Below are 26572 nucleotides of genomic sequence, written 5' to 3' on the forward strand. Positions count from 1 at the left end.
TTGCCTATACTCACCCTAATAAACACACAAAAAGTAGTCAACAGTATACGTAACTAACTAATTAACTAACTATATACAAAAAAGTAGAAAAATAGTATGAATTATTAAATGAGGGGACGACAGTTTTGACCAAAACGTCGGCAAGTCTTCGTCAACGGTTAGTCGTCGTCTGACCGGTGGCTCCGGTTAACCATCACCTCTCTCTCTGTACCTACCATTTATATTTATTAATCAACAAACAAACACTCACTCAAATTCATTCTCTTATCTCTAAATAATACATACATATATCCTCCAGCATGGCGGTAAGTTAAACTTTCTTTCTTTTTATTAATTCCATCATACGTTTTCAATGGCAATTTCATAATCAAGGTGATGATGTTCCATACACAGAATTTCAAAGTTCAACCATTGCAGGCTCCAGAGGAAGCTCAGATCAAATACGGTGAATCTGAACCAGAGGGACCAAAGGCTGTTCAAGGTACTTCACCTAGAGCAAAACTGGAGACTCGTGTCAGCCGAGAAGAAGTTGACTTGAGAAAGTCAAGTGATCCTTCTTCGCAGCAGCCTAGAAGAGTCTCGAGGCCGAGCGCTCGTGGTTCCGTTCAGAGTTTTGATAACTCACCGATGCATCCACGTCGAGGCGGGAACAGGGGTAGTGTTTCCTCCGAAAGTAGCTATGGTGCAGATTCTTCGACTCCCAGTAGAACGAAACTGGGACAGGTTACTCGCGGTGATGAAAATGTAAGTTAATTATATAAAAGGTGCATAGTTCATAACATAGAAGAAACACAAAGACATTCACAATAAGATTAACCAAAAACATTTGAAATCGTGTCTAGTCTTGAAGAAACACTAAGTGACCCGGTACAGATTATAGATAATCTGGGGGTTAAGTAATGTTTCCCACGGATGAGGTCTAACTGAGAAGGCTGTTCTTCAGGAGACCTGCAAAACAAACACCGTAAGCTCGTCACTGAGAAGGGGGGAGTTCCTCCTTGTGACCACCCTCCGGCGTGAGAATCAGACTAGGTTGCTCTGAATATAAGTGTATATTAAGAGATTGCTAGATAACTGGATAGCAGATGATCTTACCATTCCAAGATATTGGAGTATTTATAGCCGAAGGTAGGTTTCCAAGAAGGTACAGCCGGCTGAATAGTATTCCTGTTCAACCAACAGTGGACTATGCACAGGCCATACTGGTTGGTGGGTAGGTTACGGCCAACAGTAACAAAGTCGGCTGCACTATTCCACCAACTGTAGATTATGCACGTCCCACTTACTGTGGATTGTACGCAGGCCATGCTGGTTGGTGAATAGGTTACGGCCAACAGTAACACTATTCCACCAACTGTAGGCCGCGCATGCTCCTCAGTAAGGGTTGGTGAGTAGGCAGCGGCTAATAGTGACAAACAGTACTAGAGGGTGCTCCTCGCCCTGTTGTCGATGAGCTGTCACCCTGTGATTGGCTCATGGGCTGTTCTGGTCAGATCGTCTGTCCTGTCCATACCTTGGTAGGCATGGTACAAAAGATCTTTCAGAATCAGACTGGCTCATTTAGGCGGGATTGTTCCCGCCTTGCTCATTCCTTCATGTGACTACTGAAGTAGCTAATGTCTTGTGCGTGTAGCCCTGCTGTCTGCGGGTAGCCTTCCCTGATGGCTTGTATCCGCAACTGCGGGAACAGGCGGGGTACTTCACCATTGGGAGGCTTTCCCTGCGTGTTCAGCTTGTGTATTGCGCGTAAGATCCTATGAGCATGGTGGGTCCTGCGGGAGCAGATGGCCTTTGCGCAGACGTCCCTGTTCAAGGTGAGTCTTGCGGGACCAACTGGTCTCTGCTGGGACCTACCTCTTCAAGTCCCCCCAGTCCAATGTTCTTCTCCTGAATGTTTAATAAAGTGAGGTGAACTTTTGGACTTTAAGCAAGGGGTTTTGAAAAGGGTTTCTAGTTTTAAGGTTCTCCGTGGGGATTCTTCCCGCGGGTTTCCTAATGTCACTTGCAAAAATTCCCGATTTTTTTTTGCTTGATCTTTGGGTATGATGCGGGTAGGTATGTAACCTTCTCGCAAGTCAGGAGCGTTGAGTCTCACTTGTGTGGATTCTCCTTGAGGTTTTAGTGGTTTTGAACATAGTGATCAATTATGTTTAAACCACCAATTCCATCCTGGAGCCTCAAACAATGTATTTCTCGACGTTCCCGCTATGCGGGGATGTTATTTCCGTTTCCACAAGCATTGCCCAGAAGATCCTTCCTGGTTTCAATTCCCTGCCGGGCGCTAGGTATGTGAAGGGTTTTGCCTTAACACTGTACCCGCGCTCGTCTTACGGTTACTTTACTTTCAAGGTACTCCTGGCGTCAATTCCCTGCGGGTGCTAGGTACGTGAAGGGTTTTGCCTTAACACTGTATCCGCACCCGTCTTATAGTTACTTTGTTGCCGGGGTATTCTTGGCTTCAATTCCCTGCGGGTGCTAGGTATGTGGAAGGTTTTGCCTTAACACTGTACCCGCATCCGTCTTATGGTTACTTGGTTGCCAAGGTAAGGGGTATTTTCCCGCTTACCTTTGAATCTTTTTGAATTTTGAAATTCGAAAGGTTGGTGAGGATAAGAACAGTCCAAACATCTGAAACGTCGTGTGACGGTTTCTTCTGACTGTGTCAGGACGTGCAGGAAGTTATGGTGACGTGACAGAACATGGTCATTCCAGTTGCTTTTTCAGGCGCGTGGGCATGATTTTTCGGGCGCGTGGCCGCGAAATTACTGGCACACGTCCTTTCAACAGCTGTTGCCAGCTTGCTTTTTGCCACGTGTCATAGTTTCATTGCACCTTTGATTTCTCTCTCCTCCGCATTAAATTCACCGCATTAATTGCGATTACTATATAAAGGGGGAGAGGGTTATTTGCAATTCACACTTTTCACTCTTCTTCTTCTTCTTAGTGATTTCCGGCAAATACTCCCCTTTTTCAGGCAAGCATTTTCCCGAAATCACTCTTCTTTCTGCAATAATGTCCTCTCGTGATGCTGAAGCTATAGCTGACGACAGGGGTACTGCTGGTGAGTGCCAGTGTGCTCTGCCCGGCGATCAGTACCGGTATGTTGTCAGGAAGTTCATGCTCGATCATCTCGAGCCTGAGTTTCCTGAATCCCACCAGACCGTGTACGATGCCCCCAGTGGCAAGATCGGGGTTTATGCTGCATTTTTTGTCTATGGGAATCTTAGATTCCCATTGACAAAATTTGTTTACCGTGTCCTTGAGAGGCACGGTGTCCATTTGACCGAGCTGCATCCCATGGCGATCGCCAAGATTCGCCATTTTGAGTGGGTGTGCCGGATTTTGGGCATCGAGCCCCATGTGGACCGCCTGATGACCTTCTATACCTGGAGGTGCATCCAAGGGTGGTACACCCTGACGACCCGTATTAAGGGTCTGAAGATTTGCGACACCGAGCGCAGTCTTCGCGCGTGGAAGCAGGAATTCTTCTACATTTCTGCCCGCGCCATCCCCCTTGCCATGAAGTTTAAAAATGGCCAAGCGATACCGAGCCTTCACGCCCCCAACTACCAGGAGGCGGAATGGTTTTCGAAGATATCTCTGATCCAATCTCCGGTTTACCGGTTTGCGGAGTCCGGGATGGTCATGTTAGGGATGAGCCGGGTGTGGAAAGATGCATCTCTGGTTCCCATCCTCCTCGAATACGGTTTGAACTCTATTCCCTATGGTATGTCTTGTTTTTCTTTTTTGATACAAGTTTGTCTTCTAACTGTTTCTTTTCTTTCAGAGGGAAATGATTTGGAGTCGCTTCTGTTTCCGCGGGAAGCCGACGGTCCCGCGCGGATGGGTACTCGTGCTTTGGACGAGGGCGAGTTGCCCATCCTGGAGCAAACAGCGGATCGGTTTGTGGAGGTCTATCCGCTGGGCCACGAGATCCTGAGCCAACGGCGGCCAGGTAAGGCGATATTCCTTCCTCAACCCCTTAATGCTGTACCCGCTGTTGGAATTCTTGACCTGTCTTCTTCTGAGGAATCCTCAGATGCTCCTCCATTGGTGCGGAAGAAGAAAGCTGCTGCCGGCGGGAAAGGGAAGGAGAAGGCCTCCACGGCTGGTCCGGTGGTTCTATCTGACTCGGAGTCAGATAGTGAAGAGGTGGCGGGGAAGCCCGGTGGTGAGAAGACCACTGTTCCGGAGGCTACGACCGTTACCTCCGGAGAACCAACGAAGACGACGGTGACCGGTACCAAGAGGCCGGCTCCATCGGGTTCCTCCCCGCCCGTCCGTACGTTCAGGGTCAAGAAAACCCGTAAGTACAATCATAATATCTTAGCAGATTTATTACTTCTTAAATTTAACACTCTTTGTGCAGGCGTGTATGTTGACGCATTCCGGGGTGAAGCGCAGGGGAGTACCTCCCCGCCAATGACGGTAGGCTCGGTCAGCCTTCCTGAGGCGTCGACCCAGGCGCCTGCGTCTGCATCCACTGGTCCAGTTGCTCGTTCCTTTGAGCCAACTGTTCCGGCCGAGATGACGTCGCCGCCGGCCGTGAGTGCGATTTTTACAGCATCCTTCACGGAGCCGGCGGTTACTGCTGCTGCTGAGGAGGCGGCGACCACGGCGGCGACAACAACGGCGACCACGGCGGCTGCCACCATGCCCGCGCCACCGGCACCTACGGCCGGACCATCAGGTACGCGCAGGGCTTCCCACCGATCTTTGCCCTCTTCCCGTCTGCCTGACCTGTTGGATGGATTTCCTTTAGGTTCAGGTGATGGGTTTGGCGGCTATCGGCCTGTCATTGACCCTACAGGTGCGTAGGGTTCTTTTCTTTTTCCCTTATGTTTTTTATCTTTTCCTTACTGCCTTTGTTTCTTTTGCAGTGTCGGATTCCAATGAAGTGTATGTTCCGCGATGGAACATACGCCGAGGAACAACCCTTCGTACCCCTGTGGAGTGCGTGGACTGGGCTCGCCACGCTGCTCCTCATGGTGCGTTGGGGGAAGCCATGGCTAGCTACCAGGAGGGTAGGCTAACCAATGAGCTTCGGGTTCTCCAAGCCCGGATGCAGCCGCGCGTCGAGCTGCTTTGTCATGAAAACGACAAGTTGAAAGCAGCTCGCGCCAAGGACGTATCTGAGGCGCGTGCTCTTCGGGAGGAGAACCAACAGCTGGCGGCAGCTGCCGCCGACAAGGAGAAGGCCTTCAAGGCCCTCGAGGTTGAAGTTCAGGCGCGACTCGAGGCCCGCTCCAAGGCTGCCCAAGCTGTGAATGAACAGCTTCGGCTGGCCAGGGAGACTGCGCGAAACGCAACCGAGAGGGCTGCCAAGGCTGAAGCCGTTGCTGAGCCTTTGCGTGTGGAGAATGAGGAGCTCAAGGCCAAATTAGAGGCTCTCCAACGCGCTCATGATGCCTTGGCAATGGAAGATGCCAAGAAACTCCAGGAAATCCTGGACCAGAGGGGGGTGCTTGACCACACCGAGCGGAAGCTTAAGGGCGTCGAAGAGGCTGCCGCAAAGGAAGTTTTACTTGCCAACCCTAACAAGAGCGAAGCCGAACGCGCCCATAACGAAGCTCAAGCTGCCCTCCAATGGCTTCTTCGAGAAGGGTTGCCTCAGGTATGTTTAGCTTTATCTTCTCGCTTTTCTTTTGTAAGAAAAGGTTTTAATACTTGTATTTTTTCTTTGTAGGTTGTGCGTCGGGTCTTTTCAGAGACCTCTTACGATGATGCTATGACCGCAGCCCTCAACGCTTCTCATGAGGATGGGGAAAAGGCCGGCTTCCTGCTTGGTCTAGGGTTTGTTGAGAAAGGCGTCCCGCCTTCCAACTTCCCTTTGTTCGATGTGGATACCGAAGCCATTTATGACCAAGCATTGAACCAATACGCCGCCTTCCCGCATCCAGTGGTGGAAAAGGTGGACGAAGTAGCTGCTGCTGATGATGGGTTAGCTGTCCTCAAAGCGTTCCTCGAACCACCCCGTTCTTCTGACGGAGCGGGTCCAAGTGGAAGCGGCCCTGAAGCTTGATCCTGAAGACCCCTTTCCATTGCTAAGATAGACTTGTATAGATTTACTCTTTCAGGCGGGTAGTAACCCGGCCATTCTTGTAATATATCATTGAAATATAAATCTTTTTGCGGATAAGATTGTTATTTCCTTTGGATTCCTTGCTTTATAAGCTCATGACTTAGTTTAAGTTAGCAATTTTCCAAGTTTTTTAGAATAAGTTAACCTGTTGAACGTGGTTGATGATGGGTTAAAGTTTCGCTTCCTCCTTCGTGATTGTGCGGGTAGAACCGTCACTTGCACTTGGTAGAATGGCTAAATTTTAACCGTCATCTGACCTGCGTGTAGGTTTTCCTCATTTTTCCTCGAAATTTCTAAGTATTTAGGATAAGTTAACCTTTGAACGCGGTTGATAGTGGGTTAAAGTTTTGCTTCCTCTTTCGTGATTGTGCGGGTTGAACCGTCACTTGCACTTGGTAGGATGGCTAAACTTTACCCATACCTGACCTGCGTGTAGGTTTTCCTTATCCTTATTTCTAAGTATATATATATATATATATATTTTTTTTTTTTTTTTAGGATAACCTTTGAACGTGGTAGATGATAGTTTGAAGTTTTGCTTCCTTATTTGTGATTGTGCGGATAAGACCGTCACTTGCACTTACAAAGATGGCTAAACTTTACTTACATCATACCTGCGTGTAGGTTTCCCTTATTTTTAACGTTGTGTTTATGCGGGTTTTGCCGCCTTCCACACGCAATGACTTACTTCTCCTCATTTATGCGGTAAATACCGGCACCAGTGGGGAGTTCATAAGGATAAAGGTAAACACATTATGAAAGGAGAATCATTTCCATTAGAAGTGGCTCTTGGCCTTTTCTTTACAAGTTTTGGAATTGATCTACATATAACATTTGCGTAATTGAGCTCCATTCCATGTTCTTGGGATGGGAGTGCCATCGAGCCTTTCGAGCCGGTATGCGCCCTTTCCCAGAACCTGTTTGATAACGTATGGCCCTTCCCAGATCGGGGCCAACTTTCCTGGGCGTTCTTGGTTCGAAGCCTCGTTGTTACGCAGTATGTAGTCTCCTTCCTTGAAGTTGCAGAGTTTTACCCGCGTGTTGTAGTACTTTTGCATTTGTCGTTTGTAGTTCTCTTCACGCACTGCGGCTAAGTTTCTGCGTTCCTCGGTTAGCATAAGATCCAACCGTCTTTCCGCATCATTGTCTTCTGGCTGACTCAAGACCCTTGGTGAGGGTAGACCAATTTCGACCGGGACCATGGCTTCAGTGCCATAAGTGAGGCTGAACGGGGTTTCTCCCGTACTGGCCTTCTTCAACGTTCTGTTTGCCCAAAGGACGTGCGGAAGCTCGTCCACCCAGCCGGATCTGTGTTTCAAGAGTCTTTTCTTTATGCCTTCGACGATGCTTTTATTTGCTCTTTCCACCTCACCATTTCCTTGCGGGTGTGCCACTGAGGTAAAGGTGTGGGTGATTTGAAGTTCTTTTAGCCATTGTTGTAGCTTTTTGTCAGCAAAGTTGGTGCCGTTATCGCTCACCAAATTCTGTGGAAGTCCAAAACGACAAATTATAAATTCCCAAATAAATTTTTTGATATGCTTTGCGGTTGTTTGGGCTAAAGGTTTTGCTTCTATCCACTTGGTGAAGTAGTCGATGGCTACCACTAGGAACTGAACATTTCCTGCTGCTGTAGGAAATGGGCCTGTCACATCGATGGCCCACTTCTGAAATGGCCACGAAGAAGTGACTGGAACCAGTTCGTTTTTCGGGCGATGCGTGTTAGGTGCGTAAAGCTGGCAAGACCTGCATTTTCTGATGTATGCCAGTGCATCCGTATGCATCCCTGGCCAAAAGTATCCCGCGTTGTTTAGCTTGGCTACAACAGCGCGGGGACCTGCGTGTACCCCACAGATGCCTTCGTGTACTTCCCTTAGGAGGTAGTTGGCATCTTGGTTGTCCACGCATCTCAAGAGTGGGCCAAGAAAGTTACGTCTGTAAAGGATGTCATTGACGAGTTGATAATTCAGTGCTTTACAGCGTAGTTTTCTTGCCTGTGTTTTTGACTCTGGTAGTATTCCTGCTGCAAGGTAATTTATTATTGGTGTCATCCACGTTTCTGTACTGGTTTGGATGACACAAATTTCCTTGTGCGGGACTGATGGCGCTTCGAGGAGTTCAATGCGGATGTCCTTTCCCAGGTGGGTGAAGGCTAGTGATGCAAGCTTGCTTAACGCATCCGCAGATTTGTTTTCGCTGCGCTTGACATGTATGACTTTACAATCACTAAAATCACGCATAAGGGTTTTTGCCTGGGCGAGGTACAGGGCCATGGTGTCGTTCACAGCCGTGTATGTTCCATTTATTTGATTGGCCACCAGCATGGAATCCACATGGGCTTCCAAGTTTTTCACTCCCATCTTACGCGCAATTCTCAAACCGGCCAAGAATGCTTCATATTCGGCTTCGTTATTCGTACTTGGAAAGTCCAGCCGAATAGCGTAAGTATATTCTTGGCCCGCTGGGTTGGTTAATTTTAACCCTGCGCCTGAACCCTCGTTACTGGCTGCTCCATCAGTATAGAGTCGCCAGACATCATTGACGTCCTGTGCTGGGGAGGGTTGAGTCTCCTCCTGGCACTCTTTCTCCTGCGAAGCGGGGACTTCTGCAATAAAATCGGCCAGGACCTGGCCTTTTATGGCTGGTCTTGGCTTGTACTTAATTGCATATTCTCCCAATTCAATTGCCCATTTGGCTAGACGTCCCGATAATTCGGGTTTGCCTAGAACGTTTGAGAGTTTGAAGTTGGTGAGAATGGTGATTGGGTGACCCTGGAAATATCGTCTTTACCTGCGTGAAGCATGTATAAGTGCTAAGACTAATTTTTCGAGGGTAGAGTACCGGGTTTCTACGTCTGTTAGTACACGGCTAACATAATAGATTGGCATCTGGACGCCCTTTCGTTCTACTAGCAGGACTGCCCCGGTTGCTCTATCTGTTGCGGAAAGGTATAGGATTAACTCCTCTCCCGCTTGTGGTGCTGTAAGTGTTGGGAGTTCGATCAGGCGTGACCGAATCTCCTGAAAAGCTGCTTCCGCTTCTGGTGTCCAGCGGAAGTGCGTTTTCTTCAAGCAGTTTCTCAATGTTGACACGAAAGGAAACGACTTATCTGCATGGTTTGCCAAGAAGCGATTAAGTGCGACTAGTCGTCCATTCAGTGTCTGAGCCTGTTTGATGGTGGTAGGTGATTCCATTTTAACAATGGCTTCGACCTTTTCAGGGTTCGCTCTAAAGCCATCTTTAGTAACAATGACTCCCAAGAACTTCCCTTCTTCCATCCCAAATGAACACTTGCTCGGGTTGAGCTTCATGTTTATCTTTCGGAGCGTGTTGAAAGTTTCTTCAATGTCTTTCAACATCGCCTCAGGCTCGAGGCTTTTGATGACCAAATCATCCATATAGACTTCCAAGTTTCTCCCGATTTGGGCATGAAACTCTTTGTCCATTAGTCGTTGGTACGTGGACCCTGCATTCTTAAGTCCGAATGGCATCATTTTATAACAAAATGTACCATCGGGCGTCCGAAATGCGGTTTTGTCCTGGTCATCAATGGCCATGTGGATTTGGTGGTACCCCTTATACGCATCCAAGAAGCATTTAAGGCGGAATGGTGCCAACGAATCCACTTTGAGATCAATTTCTGGTAACGGATAACAATCTTTGGGGCATGCTTTGTTCAAATCTTTGAAATCTATGCACATGCGCCATTGTTTGTCATTCTTCGGTACCATTACGGGATTTGCAACCCATGTTTGATATCTACTAACGCGTACGATGCCTGCGTCAAGGAGTTCCTTGACTTGGGTTCTACACGCGTTAGTTTGTTCAGGCCCCATCACTCTGCGCTTTTGTACGATCGGCGTAACAGCCGGATCGCATTTGAGTTTATGCTCCGCCTTACTTCGGAGTACACCAGTCATGTCAGCTGGTGCCCACGCAAAGATGTCAGCGTTTTTCTGCAGTAAGCGTTTGAGTAAGGTGCGGGTGGGATCAACGATTGTTGGTCCAATGGTAACGGCCTGGTCGGGGTATTTGCCATTGAAGGCCCATTTTTCTGGTTCAGTGATGGTTGGTTTAGCCTTTTTCGGTTTGGGTTTAGATGAAACAGATGCAATGCATACCTGGGGAATGCCAGAGATCATTGCTACACCCTCAGCTGTTGGCCATCCCATCATGCCATAGACTGAAGATACCACGGCGTTGAATCTTGCCATCCCGTCTCTTCCGAATAGGATGTCGTACGTATGATGTGGCTTTTTCATTACGACAAAATCCACGTCTTCTGTGCGTGAATGATTCCCATCAGTAAGAGTAACGGGGAAAGATAGGATACCCAGGGGTGTTTCTGTACTTCCGTCAAACCCTTCCATTGAAGCGTAGACCGTTTCCAAGCGTTCTTTGTCTTCATCATCCAGCTTATCAAAGAACTGTCTGTACATCACTGTCGACGAAGCGCCGTTGTCGGCAAGAGTGCGTGAAGTGATGTAGTGCCCCAGCTGGCTTCTGATGACGATGGGGCCTTCTTTGCTGGGGCCTCCTGGCACTCGCGGGAAGCGCACCTCAGCTTCTTTCCACGCGCATGGTTCTGCCACCCGTCTTTTTCTTCCTCTGACCTTGCCATGAACCATGTTGATGCTGATATCGACGGGCTTTCGTCCGTTACCTCTGTACCGGTTGTCATTCCTTCCTCCCTTCCTGATCGATGCCACAAGATGTGCAAGCCTTCCGTCCTTGACAAATGTCTCAATAATATCCTTCAAGGATGTGCACTCTTCAGTACCATGACCCTTTGTCCCGTGGAAATCACAGGATTTGCTTTGATCCGCATTAGGTTTCTGCCGGATCAATGGGGCTTTAGGCCATGGCAATTTTTCCGTGGCAAATATCTCCGTGACGCTCTTCGTGAGTGGCGTCCACCGGTGTTTTCGGTTTGAAGGGTGTGTGTTGTCCCTTCCGCCAACAAGAGGGCGAGAGCTGGATGAGGTGTCAAAGTTTACCCTTGACTGCCAAATACCTAGCCTCCTCTTTTTGTTCTGCCGGGCGATCCGGACATTGTTCTCTCTGGTCCTCTGCGTGTAGAGGTGTGTACTCTGGGGAAGATCTCTTCCCAGTTGCTTTTCCGTCTTGGCAAAGCGCTTTGACGCCGTCATGATGGCATCCCAAGTTGATGGCATGCCATCCTTACCCGTCAATGTGCGGATAAGTTCTGGGTATTCGGCGTCTTGGATGAAGGCGGCGCGAACCAGATCTTCACTTATGTTGCCGAGACTAAGCTTTTTGGAGTTGAAGCGAGTGATGAAGTCTAGTAGAGATTCATCCTCCTCTCTTACGCAGTTAAGGATCGTCCACTGCTCTTCAGTGTACTTCCTCTGTTGGCTGAAATGCTGGCTGAACTTGTTCTGAAAGTCCGCCCAGTCATATATGTGGTGGATCGGTAAACGATCGAACCATGCCCTGGCCGCTCCGACCAGAGTCATCTGGAACATGTAGCACCACGTGGGTTCCGTCCAGTTGCTGACGGTAGCCCCCGCAATGAACCTGTTCAAATGGTCGTCTGGGTCGGATAGACCATCGTAAATGCCAATGTTGGACATTTGTTTGGCACTTCTCGGGGCGATTGCTTCCGCAATGTCCCTTGCGAACTTTGACTTCCCTGCATTTGTAGCAGTTGGTCTAAAGGTTTTGGAAAAGTCACGCGGGTTTCTCTCCACGATTGGTTTAAAGGCTTCCCCAAAATTCCTTTTTGGTTGGACGTCCGTTTCCTTACGCTTCCCTTTCGCCTTATGGCGAGGGTTCGCGTCGGTGTCGGACTCCAACTTGTCGTCTGAGTACTCGCAGTCACTGCTCATATTGAGGTGTTGGCGAGTACTGGCGAATTCGTCAGCCTGTTGAACTGAACGCAAGCGTTCGTCCAATTCGGCTTGGAATTCTCTTTGCCGTGCTTCGGCCCATGCCTTCACTTGATCTAGTGTTTGGCGAGGAACCTTCGTTCGTTTTTCCAGTTGGGTATCGGAGAACCCCAATGGAATATTTACTCCACTTGCCCCGGCTTGGGTAGTCGGGGTAGTGTTCGTAAGGATTGTATAACCGCCGGTGTTTCCCCCAGTTGCTGGGGTTGTTACCGGGGTTTCTTGGTCGGTTACTGGCCTTTGAACCGGAGTAACGTTAACCATTTCTTCAGAAATTGTGAAAAAACTAAAGTAGTTCTAGCTTTTATACACGGATGGCGCCAATGAAGAAACACTAAGTGACCCGGTACAGATTATAGATAATCTGGGGGTTAAGTAATGTTTCCCACGGATGAGGTCTAACTGAGAAGGCTGTTCTTCAGGAGACCTGCAAAACAAACACCGTAAGCTCGTCACTGAGAAGGGGGGAGTTCCTCCTTGTGACCACCCTCCGGCGTGAGAATCAGACTAGGTTGCTCTGAATATAAGTGTATATTAAGAGATTGCTAGATAACTGGATAGCAGATGATCTTACCATTCCAAGATATTGGAGTATTTATAGCCGAAGGTAGGTTTCCAAGAAGGTACAGCCGGCTGAATAGTATTCCTGTTCAACCAACAGTGGACTATGCACAGGCCATACTGGTTGGTGGGTAGGTTACGGCCAACAGTAACAAAGTCGGCTGCACTATTCCACCAACTGTAGATTATGCACGTCCCACTTACTGTGGATTGTACGCAGGCCATGCTGGTTGGTGAATAGGTTACGGCCAACAGTAACACTATTCCACCAACTGTAGGCCGCGCATGCTCCTCAGTAAGGGTTGGTGAGTAGGCAGCGGCTAATAGTGACAAACAGTACTAGAGGGTGCTCCTCGCCCTGTTGTCGATGAGCTGTCACCCTGTGATTGGCTCATGGGCTGTTCTGGTCAGATCGTCTGTCCTGTCCATACCTTGGTAGGCATGGTACAAAAGATCTTTCAGAATCAGACTGGCTCATTTAGGCGGGATTGTTCCCGCCTTGCTCATTCCTTCATGTGACTACTGAAGTAGCTAATGTCTTGTGCGTGTAGCCCTGCTGTCTGCGGGTAGCCTTCCCTGATGGCTTGTATCCGCAACTGCGGGAACAGGCGGGGTACTTCACCATTGGGAGGCTTTCCCTGCGTGTTCAGCTTGTGTACTGCGCGTAAGATCCTATGAGCATGGTGGGTCCTGCGGGAGCAGATGGCCTTTGCGCAGACGTCCCTGTTCAAGGTGAGTCTTGCGGGACCAACTGGTCTCTGCTGGGACCTACCTCTTCAAGTCTGTTGTCACCGCATAATAAAGAAACTCAAAAACACTATAAAACATTGTGAAACATGAACTTTTAAGTAGTTTGGATGGGAATTCTTGATATTAACCTTTTGTTTTGGGCTTTGGCAAATATGATACTATGCGACTTTTTAAAGGCATATATGAAACTGACATGTTACTATGAAATATGTTGGCAGGGTGATGATGGGCCTGCAATCCCGAAATTTGGTGATTGGGATGATAGCGATCCTACATCGGGCGAAGGCTACACTGAACTATTCAACAAAGCCCGGCACGGAGGAGGAGGAGGAAAGTCTCCGATGATAACATCCGAGGATAATAAGTTTTATGGTCAACACAATAAAAAGTCAAAGGTACATATCTAGTCAACACTTGGTTACTAAACCTTAAACCTTGCTCATGGTTTTTCCCTTTCATGCCTCAGGGTTTTGGCTGCTTTTCATGGATTAGAAAATGAATCTTGGATTAAAAAGTATTTTGGAATTGTGGGCGTACAGCGTATACAAAAAGACGGGTATTTGTTACTTAATTTGTTCTATGATTTCTTACTTGGGTTTAAGTTGTATTTATGAAAGTGTGTTGTATATATAGATGCAAAAATACCTATACTTGGAAAAATATGAAGGATTTTGGCATAATTTCTCCCTTCAAATTAGTCATAACAATTTACAATATTATCATAAGATTTTGCAGCATTAGACTTACCTATATCACATGACCTTTGTAGTCTAGCTACAAGGTTGAGGTTTTACTAAACAGCATTAGTTGTACCAAACACAATGCCTAGTGGCACCAACTGATCAGCTCACATCAACGTGTTTCACTCAAAGGGTACTCAACATTTACTTCCTTTGAATGTACCATATATGTCGGGCGCCCAAGATACTTGACCAATTTATAACTCGTAAGTCAATAAATTTACTTCCATACAAGTAGTCGATGAATACAATTTCACCGAAGAGTGATTTGAATTTCTAGAAGAATTGCATTAAGGAGTTAAGTTAAAGCATTATATATTCATATATCTAAAGTTTGTGAAAGCATCAAATTCATCTTTAAAAATTTGGTCAGGGGTTTTTGAACCCTAGCATGATGAAAATAATAGTAGACTCAAACTTTATGTTATGGATCGCTTAGAAATGGCTCTATGATTATTTGAACTTTTTACAAGTTTTTGATTTCAGAATCTAACAATATATTAAAAGCATGTAGTTAAAGTTGGTTGATTAAGAAAAAAAAATCCTAATATAGTTAAATTTGACCATTGTTGATCTAAGTATGATTATAGACTTCATAATCAAACGAACGGTCAATTTGACTAATTATAGTTCTAATTAGTGTAAAAAGCATACCGTGTATGGTTTTTTTGAACGACAAACTAGCCTACTCCTACAAATCACCAATTGGAAGGTTAATTTAGGAGTCGATCTAAAATAGGAGTTTTGGTGAAGACGAGTTAACACATGTTAACACGTTTCAACTCAGAAGAATTAATGATATGGGCTGTTAGCCCGTGAATACGATGCTATATAAGTCGATGTAATTAGAATTAGCCTTTTGACGTTTTATCAATTCATGGGTGAATGTTTATATAACATCGCATTCACGTAGCCATGTTAGAATCATCCTTATAATTTGGTTCTTCCTCACTTTTATCTATTAGTGTAGCCAAATTGTGTTTTACTGATTTACAATTTACATGGCATCATGTAAACGGGTGAAAAATCTTTAATATATATGTAATTGAATGAAAATACTTGTGTTTCGATATTGTGCAGTAAACACACATTGTTTAAGTAACTATGTATTTGATAAAATACTTGGTGAAACATTAACAAAATAAATAACTTTTGATGCACATAATTTGTCAAGTAAACCTAAGAGGGCCTCACAGCTAATGTTGTACACCATTTCTTTCTTTCTTTTTATTATTTTTTTTCCTTAAGGAAAGTTGGATTTGATACATTTGAAATGAAATTATAAACCTCGTTCTATATATATAAATGTTTGTATTGGTAAGCAAGATTGGCAATGGTTTTGATACTAAATTTTGATTTGATAGTCGGTGACTTGGTGTGATATCGAGTATCGACATCTTAAAAGAAAGATATCCACCGTCCCACATAGTGGGAGAAAGGCTCGGTCTTGGGCCTGATGATAATCTGCATTGGGCCTAGAAGTCCATCTGTGTTAAGCCCAACTTTACACGGGAATTAAATCAGTGTATTGCATCATTGGCTCTACACTAGGGCTGTCCAAACCGCTCGTCGCTCGAACTCGCTCGCCGCTCGCTCGGAAATTGCTTGAAAAACGCTCGCTCATTTTTTCGCTCGATTGAAAACGAGCCGCTCTGCTCGGTTCGGTTTGTAAACGAGCCAAGCAACGGGCAAAGGCCTGCTCGGTTCTGTTCGGCTCGAATGTTTTTAATTTATTTTATTTATAACTATATATGAACATATATATAAATATATAGACAAAACACATAAATATAAGCTTACAATCATTCTTACCCTTTTAAATCTTTCTTATTCCGTTAATTTTATAGTTTATTTGTTAGATTCAAGTTTTTAGAATACTAGAAGTTTGTTTACATGATCATTATATCTCACTTCAAACTTATTTTTAATAAAATTTTACAATATTACACGTTTCTCTAAAAACTACTAATTTATTTATAAAATATATCATTAATTTACAACCTTCAAATTTGTTACTTAGTGAAAATTTTAAAGTGAAAAAGAAATAAATAATGCTTGTAATCGCTCGATGTTCGATCGAAAAATGCTCGATTCGATTTTGACTCGTTTTGGTTTTCGCTCGGTTCAAATTTCAGTCGTTTGGTTCGGTTCGGTTGTAAACGAGCCAAGCAACGAGCAAGCCTTTGCTCGGTTCGGCTCGGCTCGGCTCGTGAACAACCCTACTCCACACGCGGGTATGGAGAGTACCTTAGCGGTTCATTCACTCCATGGCTTGATTAAAATCAACTTATTTGAGTCAGACTTTTATGTCCATGATTGGTCAAACTGGTTACCTATTGAAATATATTTCTTCTATTGAAACTCATTTCCACACCGTAAAGTTTATGGATTCGAGTAACAACGAAAGGGGAGCAAGCACCCGCTTTAGATAAGTCCTCATGTTTGATATTGGCATATGCTTCTTTCCACACTTAAGTCACTTTGGTACACACCATTAAATCATATTGTCTATTGTATTGTATGTGTATTTATATTAGTATAGAGAAAAGAGAGCGAGACGAGAATAGAAAACAACGTCCTCGAATAAAGACTTCCTATTTATTAGGAAATATTTGGGTTTAAAACCCAAGAGTATTCCCATCCTATACACCACTCCCTTATCTTTAAATTAAAAAAAAAAAACTCTATCAAAGATTCACTCAATCTCATCCGTCATTTCTTTACCCGAACCATAAATTATAAAAAAGTTTCTACACTAACTTTTTTATATACAAAAACTACTATTCATCTTCCATCAATTTATTGTGAATGCATAAAAACGAAAAAAATAGTTGTTTGTGCGTAAGATAAAGATAAAAACGGTGGATGAGATGTGAAACGTTTTTTTTAAATAAAAGATTAATTTTGAAAATAAAATTTTTAGTTAAATTATAGGTAAAATTGATGAATGTGATGTGTATGCTTTACGCCTTTAGTGTGCCAACCCTGAATTGGACTTTTGGCCTATTTACTTATTTAGTTGGACTGATGTGTTGGGGTTTTGGCCGTTTATAGGTGTGGCCGTTAGGCTCATCATATCTAAATTTTGTTACCATTTTACTTTTTTTTTTCATAGTTCACGTAAAACTTTTGAAATTCAATAAAGCCCGCCGAACCCCTCCTAATATACTTTTGATCCAACGTAACTGACACATCACCTGTAACTCGTAACTTTAATTCAATCTTAATATTTATTATTAAACTAGCTTTAGAATTCGTAATACACGAGACTTGTCAAATGTTAAAAATAAACTAGCATAAGTGCCCGTGCGTTGCGGCGGGATCATATTAAGGTGTTGTCGATGACGTGTTTGTTGATATATCCGTAGGACCAGTTGGATCAGTCGAACCAGAGTCAAGAACCAGATTAGTATATATATTTTTTATATAATTTAGTATATAAATTAATATTGATGAACCGTTAAATTGAATAATACCATAAACTTTGTTTAGAGTAAAACTAACTAAAGTATTATCCTTGACTTCCTTGATCATGAACTAACTTGATAACATTATCTACCATTGTTGGACGCATGAACGTCATACCCAAATATTTTTAGTTACATGAATCAATAATCAATTAAATATACCTTAACAGAATGATTGAGCTACATTTAATATTTTGGTTCAATATTTTCAACCAAATGATAAACCCAAGAAAATGGTTTTCATACACTTAAAAACCAACATATACCTAGACCTTTGTCATTCTCTCTTCTTTATTTTGAGCAAGCGTGACATAAAACGGTTTATTTCCATTATGAATTTCAATGTTACTTGGTTTGATAACAACTATTTTCCTATCCATACCCGTAAATTATATATTAAGTCTAACGTATAGTCAAATTATATTAATTACTTTGCACGATTAAAATGTATATTAATATTACACATTTTAGTTTAAAATGCCACTTAGAGTGTGTTCGTTTCATAGAATTCGTGGAAATTCAAAGAAATTGGAATTAAAATCCTATGACATGGCGTGTTTCTTTCATTGGAATTGGAATCTTAATTTCATTTTGGTGTGTTCGGTTTAAAGAATTGTAATTGGAATTTAATTCCTTCAAATTCCTTTAAATACATGGATTTCAAATCCTTCCAATATGTGGAGGAATTCAAGGAAATTCATTGGAATCTTATCTCGAGTTTTTTTTAACGAGGACAACGAATAAAACATTTTAGCCTTTTTACTTTTTTTGTTTTTAATTTATATTTTGAGTTATGAATTTTTTATTATTATTTTTGAATATTTTTAAGGGGTTTTTGATCTTAATATAAAACCCATAAAAAATTCAAATAAAATTAAAAAAATCATAACGCAAAATATAAATAAAAAACAAAAAATCTAAAAAAACTAAAATATTTTCGTTGTTATCATTGTTAAAAAAAACCTTCTTGATTTCTATTCATTTGTCAAACGAACACACTATAATGTATTTGGATTTCAATTCCCCCCAATTCCAATTCCTATTGGAATGTTCATATTCCAAATCCAATTCCTTTAAATTCAAAATCCTATGCAAATTCCAATTTCATTCCATTCCATTCCGTGAAATGGACGCGCCCTTAGAGTTTGAGAAGCTATTTAAGGAGTTAAATGCAACAACGAAAGACCCTATACTATTTTCATTGTTGTCTAATATTACCTATTTTATTATCTCAACTCATATTAATATAAAATTTAACAAAACCTTAAAAATAATTGAGCAACAAAGCGACAATTGTATCAAACTCAAAAACAATTCTTTACGTAATCCAACCTGCCTTATGTGACATATTATTGTAGAGATTATTTTCAACCGGCGTGTGAAAGGCGTCGTACACCTGATGGGTTTATGCTAATACAAGTCACATTGGGTCCGCCAATTATGTTTCAAATATCAACACCCTAAACTTCAATCTATTTGTTGACTTGTATTCATTTTTATATGTTATTTTACTATTATCTATTAAAAGATTAATGTGTGCAAAATTAAGGAAAATTCAAATCAACTAAACAAATTAACACACTTATAAAATAACTCACTTTGACCCGAACCAGGTTGACAACTTTTTAAAATGGCCCGCTTTGACTTGAACCAAATCGATACATTTTTAAAATAGCCAATCTATTTATCGACTTGTATTCATTTTTATATGTTATTTTACTATTATCTCAGCAGTTGCTCATGGATTAAAAGATTAATGTGTGCAAACTTAAGGAAAATTCAAATCAAAGAAACAAATTAACACACTTATAAAATAACTCGTTTTGACCCGAAGCAGGTTGACAACTTTTTAAAATGGCCCGCTTTGACTTGAACCAAATCGATACCTTTTTAAAATAACCAATTTTGAGCCAAACCAAATCATTAAGATTTCAAAAAGACCCGTAATGACCCGAACCAAATCGATACGTTTTTATATTGATTTGTTTTGAGCCAACCAAATCGACATGTTTTTAAAATGACACCTTTCAAACGAAATTTAAATTGACACCCTTATAAAATGACCCGTTTTATGGTATTCGAATTAACACACTTTTAAAATGACTTTCTTAAACTGGTCGTGTTACGTGGCAGGGATACTAATTGTTTTGTGTAGGCTATCCTTCGTTTGCAGTCGACGTTCCTGCAAAGTATGTCCGTCGACATCTGAATGTTTCGATCTGGTTCGATTCATGGTCTCATCTTATAATACCTAAGGAGCTAATGAATCTGTCTCAATTCCCCGACAGTCGCACCAAAAAATCGACTTCCATTTATTATTATTATTATTATTATTATTATTATATGGTTCACAAGGAATGCATCGAATTCAATGCACATGGTATATTCTAGATTATGAATATAATTGTCCATTCAATCTATTACAACATACGCTGTGTATTTGTGTAATTATCACATAAACCTATCAAATTATATTTTCTAATCATACCCTAAACCCTAACTTCTATTCTAGCTAATACCACCTTTTTAAAGTTGTTAATTTAACTCACAAGACAATTATATAATATACATCTATTTGATTCACGCCCCGTGTATTTGTTGTACTATAGGAATGAAGACATGTAAAAGCTCTTAAAAAAATTCTTAACATGCCCATGCTATATGTTTTATAATATAGTATAGATATAGTAACTATAGATATAGATAATATAGATTATATAGATATTTTTGAGTATTTTTATCTTATATGAACTTAATGTGATAATGTAATTAATAATTATTATATGCACTTAATGTAGTTAGTTAAAAGACCATAAACCTTTTGTATCTTCTAAGGATGCAAGAGTAATTTTACAAAATGTGAAGCTTAATCAACTTGTACCAAACGCTTTGAATACGAATCGAGTGATTGTCAAATTACTTTTCCTACCTGAATTGCCATTTTTGTCCTTGTCATGTAATTATGAAATTACTCAATTGTCCATCACTCTTCCTTTATATATAATATAGAATACAGATATAGATTTTCAACTTGTGTACGACCCAGCCCTACCATAGCTCGTTTCATCAGAAACACCATTATAGGCAACTCTTCTTTGGTTGTTGAGTTACTTGTAGAGCAAGGTGAAAGTTGTTTCATTATTGAGTTATGGATACGGTTAGCTTTTATTTTCAAATTTATAATGAAAAACTATTAAGCCAATTCCCAAAGTTACTTAAATATATTGGCCCAAGTCATAAATAGTTAATGTAAGATGGAAAGAATGAACAACATGTGACATATTAAACTAAAGTGCAATGCAACAATACTAACATGTAACAAATAATTTAAAGTCTCTACAAAAAGCACTTTTTTTAGTACCTAAGACTTTTAGTAACCTAAAAAAATGAGCAACATTTTCTTCTGGTGTGCCTACAACAATCCCATGACCAAGATTCAATATATGTTTACCTTTCCCTGCTTTCTTCACAGTATCATGTATCCTATTGGCGATGAAATCTTTTGACCCGAACAACACACCCGGGTCTATGTTCCCTTGAACCGCTATATCAGAACCTAACCGTTTCCTGCCTTCAGCCATATCCATGGTCCAGTCCAAACTAACCACATCCACCCTGGTCAAAGGTAGCCATTCCAACAACCCACCTGACCCACTTGCATAAAGAATTAAAGGAAGATCCGGATGAGTTTGTTTAACCGTGTCCACGATTCGTTTCAAGTAAGGCAAACTGAATTCTTCAAAGTCAGTCGGGCTCAGCTCGGTGGCCCATGAGTTAAAGATTTGAACTGCTTGTGCACCATTATCGGCTTGGTATTGAATGTATGTAGCCATTGAGGTTGTGAATTTTTCAAGCAGTGCGTGTAGGACCTGCAATAGTGAACCGACTGAGTCACTAACATTTAACTTATGAAATATGAAATTTTGAATTATAATAATATAATGTAATAAATTAATCACCTTAGGCTATGAGAAAGCAAGCCTCTTAATTTTGGAAAAATGCTTGATGATCCGCCTTCGACGCAATATGATGCTAGAGTAAAAGGATCACCAACGAAATCTACAAATTTCCAACACTACCAAAAGTCTTTTTACAAATTTCCAACACTACCAAAAGTGTGCTTAGTTTAGTCCGAACTTTACACTATCATCTTTTTCCTTATCCCAAATCGCCTCAACTTTTCCTTATTACATCCTTCTAACCTTGAGAAATAGTGTATAGATGGTATGAGGTTGTTATTCATTGGTATGTATATATGTTTATGTAATAGAAGCACAAGAATGAACTATATATAGGCTAACAAAGTTAATAGAAACATAATGACATATGGGAGTTAAGAATGTGAATAGTCACAATAATAATGATAATATGTGGATTGTCACCATAATAATGATAATAATAATCTATAATAATAACACATGTAAACCATAACTTTTTGTTTTCTAAAGGATTGAAGAGTAATGTCTCAAAAATTGAAGCTTCATGATGTTGTACTAAGAGCTTAAGAGTTGATGGATACATTGACAAATTACTTTTCTTGCCCTATTATGAAATGACATTTTTGTCCTTGAACTCTAATTGTGAAATTACCATGGATACCCATCACTCTTCCTTTATATATAATATAGATATGATCAATTATTTGAAAATTTAAGGTAAAAGATAATGAAACCTATAATACAATCAATTAAAGTTTAGAATATAAAATTTACATATTTGAGAAAATATCTTATATAGGACATTTGTTGTTGTTGTTTTTTTTTAAAAAATTACACTACCTTTTAAGTCCTAATTGCATGACTATTAGATTCGGGTTATTTTGGTCAGATTTTGATTGTGACCTTGATGTTTATATCATGCATGTATGTATAATGTCCTTATTTTATATTGTGTAAGACCTATTTTACATATATATTTTGATATTTGTATCCATATTGCATGTATCATACCAATTTTATCCGAAAATGTCATCTTTGATTTAATAAGCCAATCTTATTATTATTATTATTATTTAGATCATCCTATGTATTACTCTTCTTGGTATTCTAGTCATTAAACATTGTTATGTTTGATGAAGACATTATCCTGAAAATGAATAAAAATATAACAAATTATTAATCCTAAATATGTATATAAACGAAACCTTTAGGGTGCGTTTGATTCATGGATTTTAATGGAATTGGAATTGAAATTTGTATGGAAACTGGAATTTGAATTGGAATTTGATGAATTCCATTGAAAATCCATATCTTGTTTGGTTATACATTTGTTAAAAGAATTGGAATGCAAAGACACCTAAAATGACAAAATTGCCCTTTCAAATAATCAAATATAACCAACCCAACCCATTTGAAAATGACCAGGCTTACTTTTTCTTTGAAGCTGCAGACCACCACCCCCAGTCACAATCTTCAACCACCACCACCACTGCTCCTCTGTTACTCACCACCATCGGTCGACACCGTCAAATATCATCTCCGATCACCACTAGCAATCAAAACTGTTGAAAAAAGGGCTTCGTTGATTTAAACATGACCGGAAAGCGCGCCTTTAGAATTGGACGGAAGCGCACATTTAGATATGGCCAAAAAACGCGCTGATTAACCGTTGTTCCAGGTCGGAAAAACATGATTTAGATCTCGCCGGAATTGCTTTAGTGGTGGCCGGAAAAAATGGTGGTGGCCGGAAAAAATGGTGGTGGCTGGTTGATGAATTTGCTGGTGACTTTGGTTGCTACTTGCTAGGGTTATTTGAGTAAATTGTGAACATTCCTTGGAAATCCCTTGAAATCCTTTGATATATGAGAGAAATCTAAATTCCATTAAATGATGAATTTGATTGGAAATTAAATCCAATTCCAATTCCTTCTCATACCCAACCAAACAGGTTAAGCAATGGAATTCTAATTCCAATTCCCTTGAAATCCTCCAACCAAACAAGCCCTTAAAAGCTTTCTGGTTGCTTCCCACCTCTTCTTAACATACCAGATTGCTTTATTTGTAAATAAAGGTTTCTGATGCATTTTACCCGAATTCACGGGTATGAGTCTCACCAAACCTAAGTAGCCTTTAAACGAGTTCTAACATCTCATTAAATAAAAATTAATCTCATCAAATATTTGATATGAAAATCCTATAAAACAGTTATATACTAAGAGTTAATATCCAAATTTTAAGAAAAATATATTATGTATAATTAAGAAACATCTTTAATAAGCGGGTCATGGGTCTCACCACACCTAGATAGTTTTTAAACGGGTAATAACATCTCACATGTTTGTGAAACTCTTTCATCATCAAACCCTAAGTATAGTATTAACTTCCTTAAAATAAACAAAATTAAAATTCAAAAAAATATATAAATATTAGTAACGAAATATATAAAACAACCCCGTAATAAGAGGGATAAAAGCTAGTTTCATATAATTTTTTAAAACAATAATTATTTAAAATAACATGAACATTTGTTACAAATAAGAATACAAATTTGATAACATTAAATTAAAGCTTTTAATTTGTATTTTTTTTAAATTTCACCGTAATTTTTTTTTATATTGAACAACAAATTAAAGAAAGATAATTAAAATATAAATTTAGAAAACTCATGGGATTATATTTAGGAAAAAGTATTTTAGTTCACACATATATTTTAAAAATAATTCAAACTTATTTGTAACTTTTTTTTTAGTTTTGGTTCAAACAAACATTAATTTGATATCCATAATATTAAGGATCGAAGATTGAAAATCAGGGAATTATATTTAATATCCTTAACAAAGAAATATTGACCATTAGTTATTAATTTCAAAACCAACAATTTTTGTATTTTGGTAGTATAATTTTATTTGATCAGTGGGTTTACTTACCTAGAATGAATGAGAGAAGAGGTAAAATATTTGGAGGGAAAAAAATGTTAAGAAAGAATATGGGCTTGACATATCATCACCAATATTTTATTTTATTAAAGAGTATTATTATTGTTTAAATGACCCGGGATGTCAAGGTTGTCAAAACTCACAAGTCACAATAACTATGCGTTAACTACGATTTAGAGATAACTAACGATGATAACTTATTGATGCGATTGGGTAAGAAGCTGGCAATGTACTCGTCATGATAAATCAAAGTGTAAAAGTACATGATATGTACAAATAACTGACTCGAGACATACGCAAATTATGTACTATGCTCAACAAACAACTTATATACAACTCTTAACATATCGGGTTTTCAACCACATAGTTTAAATAAAAGGCCAAGGTTAACGCTGCTTGTAATGTAGGGTTAACCAAATGAAAGGGAAAAAAATAAACTTGGCTCCTAGGAGATAATATAGGGTGTGGAGTATTATTTATGCAAAGGTCAATATATGTGGGTTTCTACAGTCCTATTTCTCCATACAAGTGGCGGTATTAAGATCTCGACATGCATATTACAAACAAGTTCTAGATATTGTGAACATACTAATTACACTCTTTATAACACTCATATGACATGTGTATATATCTATATATTATATATGTATTATATATAAAGCAAATCTCTCACACACACAGAAGGAAATTGGCTGCCAATATGAAACATTGTACGCGTTCCCATGACTCGTTATCCCCATCTAAACGGTCCATTTTAATTTCCATTTAAAAAAATTTTGGCAAGAAGAATTTCGAGAATCTTAAAAACTGACCATGACCAAATACCTCTACTTGACATTAATAACAACAATTAACAATTTACAATTCAGCTTTTGCACACAATCAAAGTACTCTAAGGCAAAAAAATTTCAATTTTCCCCCATCCCCACACTTGAGGTGAACATTGTCTTCAATGTTTAAAAATATAACTTTTAAAAGAACAGTACTGAGGACGGGGTTAAAATTGACTCATTATAAATTTTAAAACTGGGCCTAAAGAGAATTATGAAAACGAATCACCTGATATAGGTAACTCGTGTGCACTTGTACTGGCCTAGACGAACCTGTCTCTTCGACTCACTCAACAATATCTGCAAACTCTCACACATGTAGAAGCATGCTTCTCACAATATTAGAATATGTCTTTTAAACTGTTTGCAAAACTGTTGATTTTAATTACCAAGCCGAGTTAAATAAATTTCGTAATTAAATTTGTTAAACGAGAAAATATGTAAAAAAACCTAACTCACTTTCGTAGGAATCGCGATTGCATTTAGCGTATGAAACAAGCCATTTAAATCCCCTGTAGCCCGGGTGGACGATTAAGGTCTCGTGAGGGTTTATAGTTAACTACACCCACAAAGTTCAATTACAAAAAAATTGTACACATACCTAAATTAACCATAGAAAAAGGAACATGGAAGCACTTTGGTTGGATTGACATGAACCTCATTATATTACGAGTCTTTCACCGAAATGCTATAAAAATCCGACCTTTCTCGTGTGGCATCCCCACACTTTTCTTTTGCTACAGTGGTACGCTTGAAATAAAACGGTTAAATAATTACAAAAATAAAATAAAACACCAACAAAAAATAAAATCCTAGTTGTCTCCAGGTTAGCGCTAAGTTTTTGTTAAGGTCTTTAGCCAGACCTTTACCTGATTCAATGGTTAAGGTGGTCTCATTGGACATTTACCTACTGAGTTTCCTATAAAAGCTGGGTAGTTAATACGCCTCAGATCTACTTCCTCCTTCATGTTCGGCATGTTTGATAAAGAAAAATGGGCCGGTGTTAATGCACATGTACCTTCAGAATTTCCAACATATACCTTCTAGTTAACACGTCTAGCCCGCACATTATTCCTTATTTTCGAAGCATCAAATGTTGATCGCGGGCGAACCGAGCATTTTCCCACCGGGTTTCCCGTGTAAGCGCGGTATTTAACTTGCCGTGTCCAGAATTTCTTACTCATGGTTGACATGTATGTAGAACCCCACTTCTTACCATTTTCCCACTATTCTTCACCTTCACCTTCTTTTTATTCTAGTTCAAATCATCATCCCCGACTTTATCAATATGAATAATGTGTAATGGAGGATTATCGGGATGATCTAAAACTATCTTAGTCTCTGCTTCTTCTACTAATATAT

General features: G+C 40.4%; 1 protein-coding gene and 1 pseudogene across 1 annotated transcript; one reads left to right on the forward strand and one right to left on the reverse strand.

Moving 5' to 3' along the window:
• The first annotated feature begins 299 nt into the window (after nucleotides 1-299).
• Nucleotides 300-13979, forward strand: LOC143532368 (uncharacterized). Its single transcript, XM_077027439.1, has 4 exons — nucleotides 300-305; nucleotides 394-744; nucleotides 13518-13694; nucleotides 13766-13979. Exons 1-4 carry the CDS (start codon nucleotides 300-302, stop codon nucleotides 13796-13798), a joined length of 567 nt encoding a protein of 188 aa, XP_076883554.1. The 3' UTR covers nucleotides 13799-13979.
• Nucleotides 13980-20695: 6716 nt separating this feature from the next.
• LOC143532379 (uroporphyrinogen decarboxylase pseudogene) lies at nucleotides 20696-26279 on the reverse strand (annotated as a pseudogene).
• Between the last annotated feature and the right edge of the window lie 293 nt (nucleotides 26280-26572).

Source organism: Bidens hawaiensis, unplaced genomic scaffold (assembly GCF_021521415.1).
Source record: "Bidens hawaiensis isolate Kalapana, Puna unplaced genomic scaffold, B.hawaiensis_p1.1 tig00000702_1, whole genome shotgun sequence".
Lineage (NCBI taxonomy): Eukaryota > Viridiplantae > Streptophyta > Magnoliopsida > Asterales > Asteraceae > Bidens > Bidens hawaiensis.